Here is a 14331-nt window from a genome sequence, read left to right on the forward strand (position 1 = left end):
CAGGCTGGAATGCAGTGGTGCAATCTCAGCTCACTGCAACCTCAGCCTCCTGGGTTCAAGCGATTCTCCTGCCTCAGCCTCTTGAGTGTTAGGATTAAACGTGCACATCACCATGCCTGGATAATTTTTGTATTTTTAGTTGCTATGGTGTTTCACAATGTTGGCCAGGCTGGTCTCAAACTTCTGACCTCACCTTGGCCTCCCAAAGTGCTGGGATTACAGGCACAAGCCACTGTGCCCGGCCGTGTCCACTGTGTTTTAAATGACCACTGGAGTCAAACCGACCCTCGAAGAGGTTGGTTTTTAGTGCCCACTGGTGGCACTTTACAGAGCCATGGGACCCCGGAGTGGTGAGCAGCAGAGTGACAGAACAAACGCTGCCAGGAAGACTTCTGTTCCCAATGGCAACACTCAGCAGTGGGTCACGGGACCATTTCCAGGAAAATCAGACACTGTCCCTTATGCCTCCTTTTCACATTCAATCATTGAAAATGTTTTTCAATAATGATGATAATGATAAGAACACAGGTTTACCATCACTGAGCACCTACTGGGAGCCAGACGCTGTCTCAAGGTACTGGATTCTTTCATCTGATCCTCGCAGAAACCTCAGCTATCCCTGCACCTGCTTCATAGTTTGTGACCTGAATGAACAACTCAGCCTCTAGGACCTGAATTTGCTTGTCAGCAAAATGGAAAAAATACCACTACCTTGTGGGGTTGTGGTGTAGGTTTGCCACACCATGGGAGCAGCCGCTGACAATAATGTGAATAAAGATAAAAGTGAACACTGACCATGGCTCTCAAGAAACCTGTTCATCTCCAGCATTTTTCGGGAGAGAAACTGCTTTATTCGGTGCCTTCAGTGGCACCATGGAGGAGTGAGATTGGAGAATATTACGGTTCCCAGGGAGACAGAGCACAGACCATAGAGCCCCACCTAGCAGGGCGGCCCAGGAGGAGGCTCATTTGCCAAAGAACATCATACCTGACCCAACATGGCCCCTTCTACCTGGACAATGTTACTGCAGGGAACAGTTCCCTCACCTGGACTTCCAACTGCATACAGCATAGTGCTTACAGAAGGGAGATGTGTGAGAAAAAATACTTCCTTTCCTCTTCCCATGCCTGTGAAATTTAAAATAGACTCAAGAGTTAGAGGGCCTCTGCTCCTTACAACCAATGTGCTCAGTTTCCACACTGGGCTGAAGACCTGGGGAAAACATCTTTAAGGTCACCACAGAGGTGCTCACAGGATAGTGCCTGGCACCCAGGAGGCTTTACCTAAATGAGTGGTATTTTCTTTCAGAGGCAGAGTCTCACTCTGACACCCAGGCTGGAGTGCAGTGGTGCCATCACGGGTCACAGATCACTGTAGTTTCAACCTTCCAGGCTCAGGCGATCCTCCCACCTCAGCCTCCCATGTAGCTAGGACCACAGGTGTGAACCACAATGCCTGGACTCATTTTTTGTGTTTTTTGTAAAGACAGGGTTTCACCATGTTGCCCAGGTTGGTCTTGAACTCCTGGGCTCAAGTGATCGGCCCACTTCAGCCTCCTAAAGTGCTGCAGTAAGTCGCTGCACTTGACCATGCTACTGTATTCTTTTACTTCCAAATCAATCCATTAATATGCAAACATTTTTAAGTCAAATTTAAAAGGCAATCAAATTAAAGCAATTTTGAGTTTATTTTACAAAGCAATGTTGTAGATTTGTCCTTAAACTGTGGGAAATAGTTGGGGAAAATGTCTTTTAAGTGAAGGTAACTGCAGTAAATAAAAAAAATAACTTGAACTAGTAGACGAAATGAGCATTTCACTAAGGTGGGGATACTGCAATTTTACAAAGGAATCCCACTGCTAATTTCAAAATGACACTAATTGCTATTTTTGAAACGTGACCTCAAAAGAGAAGATATAATATTTTGATTTCATAAACTTCAACAGACACTGCTGTTTCCCATTCACTGGGGGCTCCTTTTTGAAATGTTGTGATGGAATTAAAAAATTAAATCATGTTTAGCTGGTCAGCCATGGTGGCTCACGCCTGCAATCCCAGCACTTTAAGAGGGGCCAAGGTGGGCAGATCACTTGAGGTCAGGAGTTCCAGATCAGCCTGGCCAACATGGTGAAACTCCACAACTACTAAAAATACAAAAATTAGCTAGGAGTGGTGGCAGGTGCCTGTAGTATCAGCTACTTGGGAGGCTGAGGCAGGAGAATCGCTTGAATCAGGGACGTGGATGTTGCAGTGAGTCAAGACTACACCACTGCATGCCACAAAACAAAAGAAAACAAAACAAAACAAGCATTTTTAGTTGAAGAGCAATCTACAGCCTCAGAGACAGAACATCTCTGTTTTGTTCATCCCTCCATACTCAGTGCCTAGCATGGGATCCATGCTATTTGCTAAATGGATAAATGTTGACTTAACTTTAGGAATCAGCAGCATACATTTACACATGCCAGATTCTCAATTTATAAATATTTACCATCAGGACTTGATTTTAACTTTAATTAGCCCAACTGTTAAGGATACCTCCAAAGTGAGAAATCTAATCCATCACTTCATACCAGATGTAGCTTTGGCAGTTGGTCTTTTATATAGGTTTGTAGTGAATAAGAATCAGATATTAAATGACTAGTGTGTGATGTTTTACGGTGAACTGATCAGAACTAAAACAGGCCAAACCTGAGAAAATGAATTCAAATTTAAATCTTAGGAAATAAAACAAAGAGGGTAAACTCCTTCAAGCTGATAAGCCCCCAGACACTCTGGATTCTATGGATGCTTAAAAAAAAGAAAGGGGGTAAGTTTGAGACAGTTTTTAAAAAATCCTCTTTTTTTTTGAGACAGAGTTTCACTCTTGTACCCCAGGCTGGAGTGCAGTGGTGCAATCTTCACTTACTGCAACTTCTGCCTCCCAGATTCAAGTGAGTCTCCTGCCTCAGCCTCTCGAGTGGCTGCGATTGCAGGTGCACACCACCATGCCCAGCTAATTTTTTTATTTTTAGTAGAGACAGGGTTTCACCAAGTTGGCCAGGCTGAGGTCTTGAACTCCTTACCTGGTCTGTGCGCCTTGGCCTCCCAAAGTGCTAGTATTATAGGCATGAGCTGCTGTGCCCAGCCTAAATAATTCATTTTAAATGGGAGGGCACTGTAATACGATGGCACTGCCCTATGGACACATTTGCTAGATTTGGAAAAAATCTGACTATGAAATTACACATTGAAAGGTGTGTTTCCTAACATATTAATTGGTGATGTATGTTAAATTAAGTTGAGCTTCAAGCTGCCTCCCTACATATTTTATTTTTATTTACTTATTTTTTGAGACAGGGTCTTGCTCTGTTGCCCAGGATGGAGTACAGTGGTGCAATCATAGCTCACTGCGTTCTTGCCGTCTGGGGCTCAAGTGATCCTCCCACCTCAGCTTCCTGAGTAGCTGGGACCACAGGTGCATACCACCATGCCTGGTTTAAAAAAAATTCTTTTTGGTAAAGACAGAGTCTCACTATGGTGCCTGGCTGGTCTCGAACTCTTAGGCTCAAGCGATCCTCCTGCTTCAGCCTCCCAAAGTTCTACGATTATAGAAGTGTGCCACCATACCCAGCCTTCCTTATGCATTTTAATTTCAGCCAAAAAGTTTCTATGTATACGTAGTGAATTGGATGTGTAAACAGACTATAACATACTCTTGCCAATCATCTGGTTTTGGCCAATCACAGGCAGTCAACTGTTCAAACTGTGTTCAAACAAGGCAAATGCTGAATTGTAGCCAATCTGGCTGTCTCTATACGTCACTTCTGATTTCTGTAGGTCACATTCCTTTTTCTGTCCATAAATCTTTCACCATGTAGCTGTGCTGGAGTCTTTCTGGGCCTCTATTCTGATTCAGGGGCTGCCTGATTTACAAATCATTCTTTGCTCAATTAAACTGTGAACTTTAATTTGTCTAAGGTTTTTTTCTTTTGAAACAGGTGTGTGCTTTAAAAAATAAACAAAAGATCAAATTTTATCACTATATTCCATGAAAATTTTTCACCTACTTCAATGATTATCATCCTTTTAAACCAGTACCCCCTTTTCTTAAAATTAAAAGTAGCATGCCTTCCTCATCTACCCTGAAAAATCTCAGATTGGCTGCAATCATCTATCTTCCCGCATATCCCAGGAGCCAAGAGAATTTTGGCTCACTTCCTATACTAAACTATAATGCAAATTATATTTCCTATGTTTGCATTGTGAGCAAAGTTGATCATCATTTTGCTTTTAAATCTACACAGCTATATCAGCAGGCAGCAGGCATGTCCCTAAACCAGGCCCGCCTGTCCTTGCCTAGAAGTTCTCACGAACCTCCTCAAAAAGGATGCCAGCACCCCGGGGGTGAGAAGTGTGTTGGTCTAGCTCATGGAGGAAGCACATTTGCCCACGGTGGGATCCCAACACAGTTTGGAATCACAGATCACAACAAACACGCTCTTACTGAGTGCTCACTATGAGCCAGAGATGGTGCTAAGTCACTTCCTTTTTTTTCTTTTTTTTTTTTTGAGAAGGAGTCTCACTCTATCACCTAGGCTGGAGTGCAGTGGCATGATCTTGGCTCTCTGAAACCTCCGCCTCCCGCGTTCAAGAGATTCTCGTGCCTCAGCTCCCGAGTAGCTGGGATTACAGGCACCGACCACCAGGCCCAGGTAAGATTTTGTATTTTTAGTAGAAATGGGCTTTCATCATGTTGGCCAGGCTGGTCTCGAACTCCTGACCTCAGGTAATCCACCTGCCTTGGCCTCCCAAAATGCTGGGATACAGGCGTGAGCCGCCACGCCCAGCCTGATGATTTTATATGGTACTCCCCTTAAGGGATGCACCAATCCTACAAAGTTGGGTGAGTACCCTCATTTTACAAGTGAAAAAACTAAGGCAGAGAAATGTTCAGTGGCTTATCCCCAGTCACGTAGGAAGCCAAATCCTGTTTGTTCACCTGCCATGTTCTAGGGCCCCCGCCCACCAGCCCAGACATCAATTCCCCCTGTACAAACCCACAAGTTTTGCCTTATCTGTACAGTACTCATACTGTTATTTACTCAACCATTTTCTTTATTTTTTTAGTTTTATTTTTTGAGTCACAGTCTTGCTCTGTCGCCCAAGCTGGAGTGCAGTGGCAAGATCTCAGCTCACTGCAACCTCTGCCTCCCAGGTTCAAGTGATTCTCCTGCCACAGCCTCCCAAGTACCTGGGACACAGGCACCCACCACCATGACTGGCTAATTTCTGTATTTTAGTAGAGATAGGGTTTCACTATGTTGCCCAGGCTGGTCTTGAACGCCTGACCTCAAGTGATCCACACACCTTGGCCTCCCAAAATGCTGGGATTATAGGTGTGAGCCACTGCACCTGGCCAAAACTTTGAAATCTTAAAATCATAACCACAGGCTAAGATTTCTCTTCTCTCTCTCTCTTTCATTTTCTAAAAAAGCATAAATACTAGAAGTGAAACTCTAATTCTGTGAAATGACTCATTAACTTTTGCAGGGAAGATCAACTTATTAGAATTTTTCATAACTGCCAAATTTGCTCTGGGCTCTCTAATACTCAGTTCTAATCTCTCTGCTGAGAATGGAAACAAAGAAAATGTATCGAGACATCAAGGGAAACATGGTCAGTCACAGAGCTAGCTTTTGCTTTTTAAGACTGAGTTTCTAAATTGGAATCCATATTAAATGGGTCACATATTAACCCTCTGCTGAAAGAGGCATGAGGGACGGAGACAATGTCCAGGTTCAGCCAAGATTTCATTAACTACTACCTGCCTTTTTACTCCAACTAGGTATCAGGAGAATTATGGGGAAAACCAATTTCTGCATCCCTTGGATGTGGTGAAATTGATTATCCTCACGCAGGGCAAACGAAGACATAAAATAACAGGTGCCGCTTCACACTGATAAATCTGTCCTGCCCTGATAACTGTTTATTTGTACTGGCTATTGACAATGTTTTCCTATCATACAAAGAAGGTTTTTCACTGAGCTTCTAAAGTAGAAACAGGATGCATCTGTTTCTAAGGAAACCTGAGCTTGGAAGCTGGCGGCCTTCGATTCACGCAGCACACCCCTCTGCTCCCGGTGGTCCACTGCACAGTGACAGCCTCCTCCTCATTTACCTCATCCCGTTTTAAAAAATTAATGCAACAGTGAGAGATGATTGTTGATGCTCATTATTAAATCATTTATTCATCCCACACAATGATTCAGAATTATTCATTAAGCTTGCTGGAAGGAAGATGGGTTTTACCTCCACGGTGGTTTGGGGAGAGATGTGCTCTTTAAAAGGATATTTTATAACAACACAATTATCATAATTAAAAGCTACCCTGATATTCTGATGAGCTTTTGACATACTTTTGAGTACTGGCATTTCAGCACAAGGAGATAAATGAGACTGAAATAGTAGTAGGGAATAATATTGCCATGGGGGGGAGAAAACCAAAGGCAATATTAAATACCAGCTGCCATCGTCGCCCCCAATTTTATCCCAGCCTTTAAGTTAATGAATTTTACATATTATCACTTGAACTTCTGGCTTTCCAAAATTAGTTCCAATTACGTTGTTGTGACCTGAGCCACCTTCTGCATAACTGAGTCATGGATGCCTACAGCCCCCAGGAGAGCCCACCTTACTTGTGTTTTCAAGCCCAGCAAGTTTCTCTGCCTGCAGCAGAGAGCATCCACATCCGACTCATATCTCTTTCTGACGTTGCCTAAGGTTTGTTCTGTGTTTGGAAGGTCACTCAGCAAAGGGCCTGGTTTGGCAGGCCACTGAAACTGACAGGGGATTGCGAAAAGGGCTCTCGTCTCTCTCTGGTCTCCTCTGTGAAGCAGGTTTAGGTGAAGACCCTTAGGCCAGTGGCCAAGAAGAGGTGTTTTTGTATACCTGAAGGTGGTGCTGGGAGGAGGCAGTGGGAGGGAGTGCTTGGGAAGAGACAGATAGACTGCTGAGTGACCCTGGAGAGCCAGACTGGGGACCAGAGCAGAGAGAGGCACAAGTGGCTTCCCTAAGACCAAAGGCCACAGAGGCCATGTGTTGGGCACTTAATGGTCTGAACATGCTCTGTTGCCCAGGCTGGAGTACACTGGCACGATCTTGGCTCATTACAACCTTGATCCTGGCTCACTGCAACCTCCACCTCCCAGGTTCAAGCTATTCTCCTGCCTTAGCCTCCCAAGTAGCTGCAACTACAGGCGTGAGCCACCATATCCGGCTAATTTTTATATTTTTTAGTAGAGACAGGGTTTTGCCACATTAGTCAGGCTGGTCTTGAACTCCTGACCTCAGGTGATCTGCCTGCCTTGGCCTCTCAAAGTGCTGGGATTACAGGCGGGAGCTACCATGCTTGGCCCAAAGACATTCATTCATTCATTCCACAAATACTGATGAAGCATTTATTATGAACTAATATCTGAGCCAGGTCTCCCAACTGCATAGCTGAGTAAAACCCTGTCCTTGCTGGCAGGGAGCTGAGAGTTGAGCAGGGACTCAGACAAGTCCACACTTACAAATCCACTTGACAAGTGCTGGTATGAGGGAAGCTGAAGAAGAACCTATGTAGGAAGGAGGGGAGAACCTTATATAGAAGGTGTCCAAGTTGAGCGGGAGGTGGGATGTGGTGTCTCACGTCTATAATCTCACTGCTTTGGGATACCCAAGTGGGAGGATCACTTGAAGCCAGGAGTTTGATACTAGCCTGGGTAACACAGTGAGACCCCCATCTCTGCAAAAAGGTAAAAAAATTAGCCAGGCATGGTGGCACTCCCCTGTAGTCCCAACTACTTGGGGGGCTGAGGCACGAAGATCACTTGAGCTCAGGAATCCGAGGCTGCAGTGAGCTATGATTACAGCACTGCGCTCCAGCCTGAGTGACACAGTAAGAATCCACCTCAAGAAAAAAAAAAATGTCAGGGCCGGGCACAGTGGCTCACGCTTGTAACTCCAGCACACTGGGAGGCAGAGGTGGGCAGATCACTTGAGGTCAGGAGTTCAAGACCAGCCTGGTCAACATAGTGAAACCGCATCTCTACTAAAAATGCAAAAATTAGCTAGGCATGGTGGCACGAGCCTGTAATCCCAGTTACTCGGGAGGCTGAGGCAGGAGAATCACTTGAACCCGGGAGTTGGAGATTGTAGTGAGCCAGCATTGTTCCACTGCACTCCAGCCTGGGTAACAGAGTGAGACTCTGTCTCAAAAGACAAAAAAAATTGAGTGGGCCTAGGCAGGTGAACCAGAAAAGCCTGGAGGGGAAGGCAGATGCGACTGGGAAGGGCCCTGGACGCTGCAGTGAGGAGCTGGGCTGTACCTGGGGGTGAAGGAAAGCCTCATGCTGTGTAGTCCATTATACTCCCCTCTTGCTGGTAGATGCAGAACAAACTAGAAGAGGCAACAGCGGAGCAGGGAGCACAGTGCCGAGCTGCTGCTAGGACCCAGATGAGATCATGAGGAGGCTTGAAGAAGTGGACAGACTATAGAGACACGAAGGAGGGAGAATTAAAGGGACATGAGATAACCAAGCGCCATCAGGCTAGCGAGCTCCTGCTGGAGGCAGAGCCACTGGATTCTAGTGCCTGATGTCACTGAGAGTGGAAAAAGGGAGCTAACCCCCCTGCTCTGTCTCATGCCTACCAAGCAACCTCCTGATTATAATTGGGCTTTCCATGTAGCTCTGCCTACGGGAGGAGACTACACTGCTGGGGTGGAGGCCAGGGCTGTGGTCTTGCTCTAAATCAATCAATTGCCATTCTGGTTGTAGCTATCTGTCTCAGGAAGCTGGGATACTTGGAGACACAGACCAGCCCTTGGTTTGCCAACGACTCTGTTCCTGAGCTTGAGGGGCTGCAGCCCAGAGCGGGCAGGGGGGCTGGGTCATCATGGATATGATGTCACCCTGTAGGGCCCTCGGGGGGTGGTCAACAGGCTTCTCCCAAGGGTGCCCTGTTAGAGCTCATGCCTGTAATCTAAGCTCTTTGAGGGGCCAAGGCAAGGGGATCATTTGAGGCCAGGCGTTCAAGCCCAGCCTGGCGCAACAGAGAGACCCCATTTCTACAAAAAATTAAAAAAATTAGCTAGGCACGGTGGCATGTGCCTGTAGTCCCAGCTTCTCAGGAGGCAGAGCCAGGAAGACTGCTTAAGCCTAGGAGGTCGAGGCTGTAGTGAGCCATGATAGCACCACTGCACTGCAGCCTGGGTGACAGAGCAAGACACTGTCTCTCAATAATAATAATAATAATGATAAATATAAAATATTAGGGCTGTGGGTCTTGTTGATATCTGGAGGTGCTCTGTCCTACAATGAGAAAACTCCAGAACTGCATACCACTCGGGAATGTGGCTGACAAGAACAAATAACTCAGGGAAGTCACAGACATGGCATTCACATCATTTAACATTAGATGTGCCTGGCTGCAGTAGCTCACGCCTGTAATCCGAGCACTTTGGGAGGCCGAGGCAGGTGGATCTCCTGAGGTCAGGAGTTCAAGGCCAGCCTGGCCAACATGGGGAAACCCTGTCTCTACTGAAAATACAAATGTTAGCTGGATGTGGTAATAGGTGCCTGTAATCCCACATATTTTTGGGAGGCTGAGGCAGAAAAATCGCTTCAACCCAGAAGACAGAGGTTGTAGTAAGCTGAGATCGTGCCACTGCACTCCAGCCTCGGTGACATGCGGGAGACTCCATCTCAAAAAAAACAAAAATTAGATATGAAAGGAATCATTTCAGTGGCATTAAGTGTTCTCTCTTGCTTTATTCTCCATTACAGAACAGTCTCCACGGTGGTGCTGATGCCATCTTGACACTGTTTCCTTGTCATCAAGATGGTTTTCTGTACCAATTCAAGCATAGCGTGAAATTTCAAAGGCCTTAATAGAAGTTTTCTAACTTTATCTCCACGGAACAGCTGGAAAATGTCTCCAATTATGTGAGCTTTTTCTAAAATGTCTGGAAAATACAGAAGGGTCGGTCGGTGGTGGTGGCTCATGCCTGTAATCCCAGCACTTTGGGAGGCCAGGGAGGGTGAATCACGTGAAGTCAGGAACTTGACACCAGCCTGGCCAATGTGGTGGAACCTCATCTCTAATAAAAATACAAAATTAGCTGGGTGTGGTGGTCAGCACCTATAATCCCAGCTACTTGGGAGGCTTGAGGCATGAGAATCACCTGAGCCCAGGAGGTAGAGGTTGCAGTGAGCCAAGATTGTGGAACTGCACTCCAGACTGAGGAACAGAGTGAGACTCTGTCTCCACCCCCACCCCAACCACCCAAAAAGAAGAAAATAGAGAAGGATCTTTTGTACTCTTCACAAGTAAATGCAAACATACGTAATACTCAAAGATGAAAAGAAGAGTATCAGAATGTTTCTTTTTTAATGAATACTTGCTACTGGATCAGGCCACCTGTCTCCCACTAACCCATAACAAATAATAAATATATTTAAACTCTTGAAGTGTTTGGTGAAAGTAAGCCCTGGTGGCTACGCATGGCAACTCACATCTGTAATCTCAGAACTTCTGGAGGCCAAGGCGGGTGGACCACTTGAGGTCAGGAGTTCGAACTCAAGCGGTTGAACACCTGGCCAAGATGGTGAAACCCCATCTCTACTGAAAACACAAAAATTAGCCAGGCGTGGTGGCTCACGCCTATAATCCCAGCTACTCGGGAGGCTGGGCAGAATCGCTTGAATCCAGGAGGCAGAGGTGGAGCCGAGATGGCACCACTGTGCTCCAGCCTGGGCAAAAGAGCAAGACTTTGTCTCAAAAAAAAAAAGCAAGCCCTGGAAAGATCTGAAAGGAAGAATGACGACAAAGAGAAGACTCAGAACAGTTGTCAAAATCGGAATCTGTCAAGTTACTGGTAATCCAGAGAGTCCGCCTAGAACACAACAATGTTTCTCTTAAAAGGCCCATGGTAGCTGCTGCCACAAAGAAAAAGGAGGTGGGTGGGGTAGTGCCTCAGAGCGCCATCAGAAGCTGAGGTGTCTTCATTCTGTGTGTGCACACGTGTGTCACATGTATGACTGGCGGCAAAAGATGGGACTAAATCCATTACTCTCTCCTGAGTCTGAAGAAATTAATCCACCTTGCCAGAGGAAAACTGGTGATGGCCCGTGAACTGTACACTAAAGCCACATCCCAGGATTTCCTGGGTCACAGCTGATCAAGACGGGTGGGAAGCTTGGCTCTTAAAGATCATCTGCCCTTGAGCAAGGGCCTGCTTCCCAGAGAAGTGAGAAAAGATGTCCCTGGCACCTTGCCTTCTCCCAAGGCAGGTGCAAGCCACATTCACACCCACCTGCACCACCGGTCTCCTTTCCCACTAAACCCCTCCCGCCACATCCAGATCTTCAACTGTGCGAGCAGCTGTGACACACACTGAGTACTTAGGCTAGGGGCTGCTCTCCATGTCCTGTAGGCCTTTCTCATTTAATCCTTAAAACCATCCTGCAAGAGAGCTACTACTACTATTCCTGTTTTACAGACAAGGAAATCTAGACACAGGAATATCAGGTAGCCAGGCATGCAGCCTGCGAGTCCAAGAGCTGGGCTCAGAACCCCCGGCCTAGTCCTCTCTCCCTTTCTGCCACATTGCATATGGATGGGAGAAGGACCTGGAAATGCCGTCTTTAGGCTTGCCCTTCCTCCCTGAAACTCATGGCCCGGGGCTTCTACCTGCGTGGATGAACTTGTCTGCCAACCTCTTCCGAGCGGGCTTGCTGAGGTTGAAGTAGCAGTCGTCATCCTCGTCGATGCTCTCCAGGAACAGAGGGATGTGCTGGAAGACGATGACGTGCCGGCAGTTCCGCTGCCTCGCGATACTCAGCTGTTCATCCAGCCACTGGTCCTGTGCCTGCTTCAGGCCGGGGCATTTGGAGGGGTTCTCGTAGAGCTGGGAGTTGAGGACCAGGAACAGCACACCTCCGACCCAGAAGCTAAAGTAGTCATCTCCCCAAGTCTGGCAGAACTCCTCGACGGTCTCAGCTGTGGGGACGTTGCCAATGTCATGGTTGCCACTGACGAGGACCAGTGGGATGGCCCTGTCCACGGTCCTGAGCACTCGCTGTAGGTCCTCTGTCTGCTCCTTCCGCCACGGCTTCCCTGGAAGGGCAAGGGTCATGTCCTGAAACAGCCAGAGGCTTACTAACTTAATAACTAACTTAAGTACTTACCAACATAAAATTAAGAGAGAATAATCTAGAAATTAACTCCATCTAGCACAGGGAAACTGCAAAATGCAGTCATGTGCTAAAAGCAAATCAACAAGTCTGGTGGGGGCCTTTGCCCATCCTTCTTCAGGACACCTTAGTGATTCAATGTCTACACGGCCCTCTGCCCCATGTTGCTGAGTTGATGGTGTGAAGTCAATCCTGAGATTAAATATTAGTGGGCTGGGTGCAGTGGCTCACGCCGATAATCCTAGCACTTTGGGAGGCTGAGGTGGGAGGGATCACTTGAGCCCAAGAGTTCCAAGACAAACCTGGGCACTATCGTGAGATTCTGTCTTCATAAAAAAGAAAATTAGGCCAGATCTTTCCTTGCCTCTCTCCCTTCCTTCCCTGCTTTCCTTCCTTTTCCCAAGTTTACATACAATTTTCATTGGAAAAAAAAAAAAAAAAAAAAAAGAATGCAAAGGTTTTAGCCCCATGGATCTAGGGCTTAAAGATTGAGGAAGCCAGCCAGGTGGCTGGAATGAATGTTTGGACTGGGAGCCCCAGGACCAGCTTGGACCAGTTCAGACCAGCCATGAGGCCGGCGTGGACGGCAGACAATCCCCCAGCACCCTGGAAACGAGGACTCTCAGTCCCTGGGGCAGGCAGGACATACTTCTAACAGAGGCTGAGCAGGCTGGACTTCGGACCCCAGCTCCTGTTGCAGCCATCAGCCAGCCTTTGCCAAGCCCATTCCACTGGTCCCAGAGATGGGAGGTGGCTGCATGGCCTGAAGCCCAATGCAGGGAGCCTTGGGGAGAAGCAGGTTCTGCCTGTACCAGGGACCAGGAAGCCTCTCTTTTGGTGGTGCTGGGGGTTCATTCACCACTGTCCACATCGAAGGTGCCACTGATTGACTTTGCTTCTTTAGCTGAACTGGGACTGCAGGCATCTGTGTTGACTTATATATGATCCTCTCTTGGACTCCACTGGTTGGTTCTTTTCCCATGCTAGTTAAGGAAAGACAAGTCCTTTGTGGCTTTGAACACAGCAAACTCTCTCAAAGAGGTCCTTGTGGCCCAAGGCTGATTCATCACCACTTTCCTCACCGGGTTTTCTTAAAGACCTCAAGGTGCCCCTCTCACTTCTTTTTTCTATTCACACTGACTTGGGGATTTGGGGATATTCAATCACTGACAATACTTCCTAGCACTTCCTACAGGCCACACACTGATCGCAGAGCTGTGTGTGTACCGACTCGCTTCCTCTGACACCCAGTAAAGTAATGGGGATTTGAACTTGGTGACCTAGCTCAGGGTACTGTCTACACTGTCCTGGTCACAAACTAAGGTCCTTGTTCTCTGGGTGACTTCTCTTGGCTGCCCTGAGGCACAGGCTGAGGACTTCATAATACACTGGGGTACAGAGCATCTCCTGTTCTTGATTTTCAAGGGCATTAGTCATGGCCCTTTGTATGCTAACTGAGGTAGGTATGGAAAATGTCCAAAGACTTAACAACCATAAGCAGAAAAGTTAAGAAGAAGCAGTTCAAAAGAAAGGCTTACTTGGGAAGGAAATTTCATCTAGGAAGCAACCAAGAAGGGAGAGCTGGGAATTACACACAGTACCGTGAAGTTTGCTTCTAAACAAAGAGAGATGCTGCTTTTAGGGAAACCATCAATATCCCCCAATAATCTGTTTAAAAAAAAAACAAAAACCATGCAGCTCATTTTCCCTGAATTTCCTCCAGCAAAGATGAGTCTGGTAGCTGGGCGAAGTGATTTGTGCCTGTAATCCCAGCACTTTGGGAGGCTGAGGTGGATAGATCACTTGAGGTCAAAAGTTCAAGACCAGCCTGGCCAATATGGTGAAACATCTTCTCTACAGAAAGTAGAAAAATCAGCCGGGTGTGGTGGCACATGCCTGTTGTGCAGCTACTTGGGACGATGAGGCAGGAGAATCCCTTTAACCTGGGAGGCAGAGGCTGCAGTGAGCTGAGATCGTGCCACTGTACTCCAGCCTGGGCAAGACAGAGAGATTCTGTCTCAAAAGAAGTGTTTATTGCCGGGCGCGGTGGCTCAAGCCTGTAATCCCAGCACTGTGGGAGGCCGAGGCGGGTGGATCACGAGGTCAAGAGATC

General features: G+C 46.9%; 1 protein-coding gene across 3 annotated transcripts in view; it reads right to left on the minus strand.

Annotated features, from left to right (window-relative positions):
* Positions 1-14331, minus strand: part of CPPED1 (calcineurin like phosphoesterase domain containing 1) — a 145076-nt gene that overhangs the window by 29830 nt on the left and 100915 nt on the right. For 2 of the 3 annotated variants that reach the window (XR_005202068.1, XM_017540019.2), the window contains exon 3: positions 11716-12141. The exons of the other annotated variant lie outside the window; for it this stretch is intronic. Coding sequence is in view for 1 of the 2 variants with exons in the window: in XM_017540019.2 (XP_017395508.1) it covers positions 11716-12141 (426 nt within the window). In the remaining variant the exon portion in view is untranslated. The remainder of the gene's footprint in view (positions 1-11715; positions 12142-14331) is intronic. 3 annotated transcript variants of the gene reach the window in all.

This window comes from Cebus imitator, unplaced genomic scaffold (genome assembly GCF_001604975.1).
Source record: "Cebus imitator isolate Cc_AM_T3 unplaced genomic scaffold, Cebus_imitator-1.0 Scaffold122, whole genome shotgun sequence".
NCBI lineage: Eukaryota > Metazoa > Chordata > Mammalia > Primates > Cebidae > Cebus > Cebus imitator.